This window comes from Elephantulus edwardii, unplaced genomic scaffold (assembly GCF_000299155.1).
Source record: "Elephantulus edwardii isolate Elephantulus edwardi_28Jun2011 unplaced genomic scaffold, EleEdw1.0 scaffold00161, whole genome shotgun sequence".
NCBI lineage: Eukaryota > Metazoa > Chordata > Mammalia > Macroscelidea > Macroscelididae > Elephantulus > Elephantulus edwardii.
Window position 1 is genome coordinate 984177 of NW_006399911.1, and position 1454 is coordinate 985630.

At 41.1% G+C, this 1454-nt stretch overlaps 1 protein-coding gene across 1 annotated transcript in view; it reads left to right on the plus strand.

Moving 5' to 3' along the window:
* The window catches only part of KMT2C (lysine (K)-specific methyltransferase 2C), a 187666-nt gene that overhangs the window by 166296 nt on the left and 19916 nt on the right, over positions 1 to 1454 (plus strand). Inside the window, exons 42-43 of the mRNA XM_006895137.1 lie at positions 866 to 996; positions 1285 to 1451. Coding sequence (XP_006895199.1) covers positions 866 to 996; positions 1285 to 1451 — 298 coding nt within the window. The remainder of the gene's footprint in view (positions 1 to 865; positions 997 to 1284; positions 1452 to 1454) is intronic.

Below are 1454 nucleotides of genomic sequence, written 5' to 3' on the forward strand. Positions count from 1 at the left end.
ATTTTCATGGTGCCACATCAGCAAATGAAGATCTTAAGGGCCTTACTTCATCTCCATTAGTAAAACCAAGTGGGTTTGCGGAGGCTGCTCTTTCATGTTCATAGTTTGAGTTCCCTTCAGTCTGAGAGGCTTGTCTTCTAGTACAAGTCTTGCTCCTATTCTCCGACCAGAAAGACCTTCTCCTTAGTCTACAGAAGTCCAGAAGCACCACTGAAACCTAGCCCCCATGCCTGACCCTGAAATACCAGTATCATGGTTTCCAACATTATAGCAACTGATAGATTAAATTAGTGGTGATTGGCAATGATGACCTCACAAAATCATAGTCAAATTGAAAGAAGTGAGAAATGATCAATTACGTAAGCCTTGGAAATTATTTTTAACTCAATGTTAGCTCACCCACTGCTTTCAAGTTACTTCCGGCTCTGAGGCTGTGATTTCCAGTAGGAGGAGACAGCCCATCATTCTCCCATGAACCTGCTGGTGGATTGGCATCCAGAGATGTGCAGCCAACATTAACTTAGATGAAAGTTGTGAATCACTGCACTCCACCCCATATTTGTGAACGTTCAACTGATAAGATCCAAAAATCATATCACTCTGTGTATTAGATGGCATATTCTTAACATTTTTTTTCCCAAGAAACATTTGCCAGGGGTTTACTGAGTTCTTTCTTACTTTATATTTGCGTATTTATATATTTCTAAGCATTTGCTGGTGACATTGTAGGAAGAAATTACAGTCTCTATTTTGTTAACTAGGGAAAATCGTAAAACTTTGAGCTTAATCATCCATTTGGCCCACTCAAGGTTGTTCATAGTCGGGTGAGATGCACTGACTTTTTGTCCATTTTGCTTCTTTTCAGCTACCTGGGGTTGAGGCATGTGAAAACTATACCTTTCGATATGGCCGAAATCCTCTCATGGAACTTCCTCTTGCTGTTAACCCCACAGGTTGTGCCCGTTCTGAACCTAAAATGAGTACCCATGTCAAGAGGTTTGTGTTAAGGTATTTTGTTTTAATTTCACATAGTACAGCCCAGGGTTTCTAGGCGTATGGTGGGTTTTTTTTTGTGCTTGATCTGTCTGCTGCTTAAAAACCCTGTTGTCTCAGGCTGTGTATGTGTACAACTAAGTCAGAGAAAGTGCTTTGTTGTCTCTGCTAGGTAGCTTTCAGTGTATGTTTCTGTCACTAATAATTGAATCCAACTATCTCTGACATTATTCAGAGATATCTTCAGTTTTCCTTTTTATTATTTTTTCCTTGCTCTGTCATTGCCTGCAGGCCACACACTTTGAACAGCACCAGCACCTCGAAGTCATTTCAGAGCACAGTCACTGGAGAACTGAATGCGCCTTACAGTAAGCAGTTTGTCCATTCCAAGTCATCTCAGTACCGTAAAATGAAGACAGAGTGGAAATCCAATGTGTACCTAGCCCGGTCTCGGATTCAGG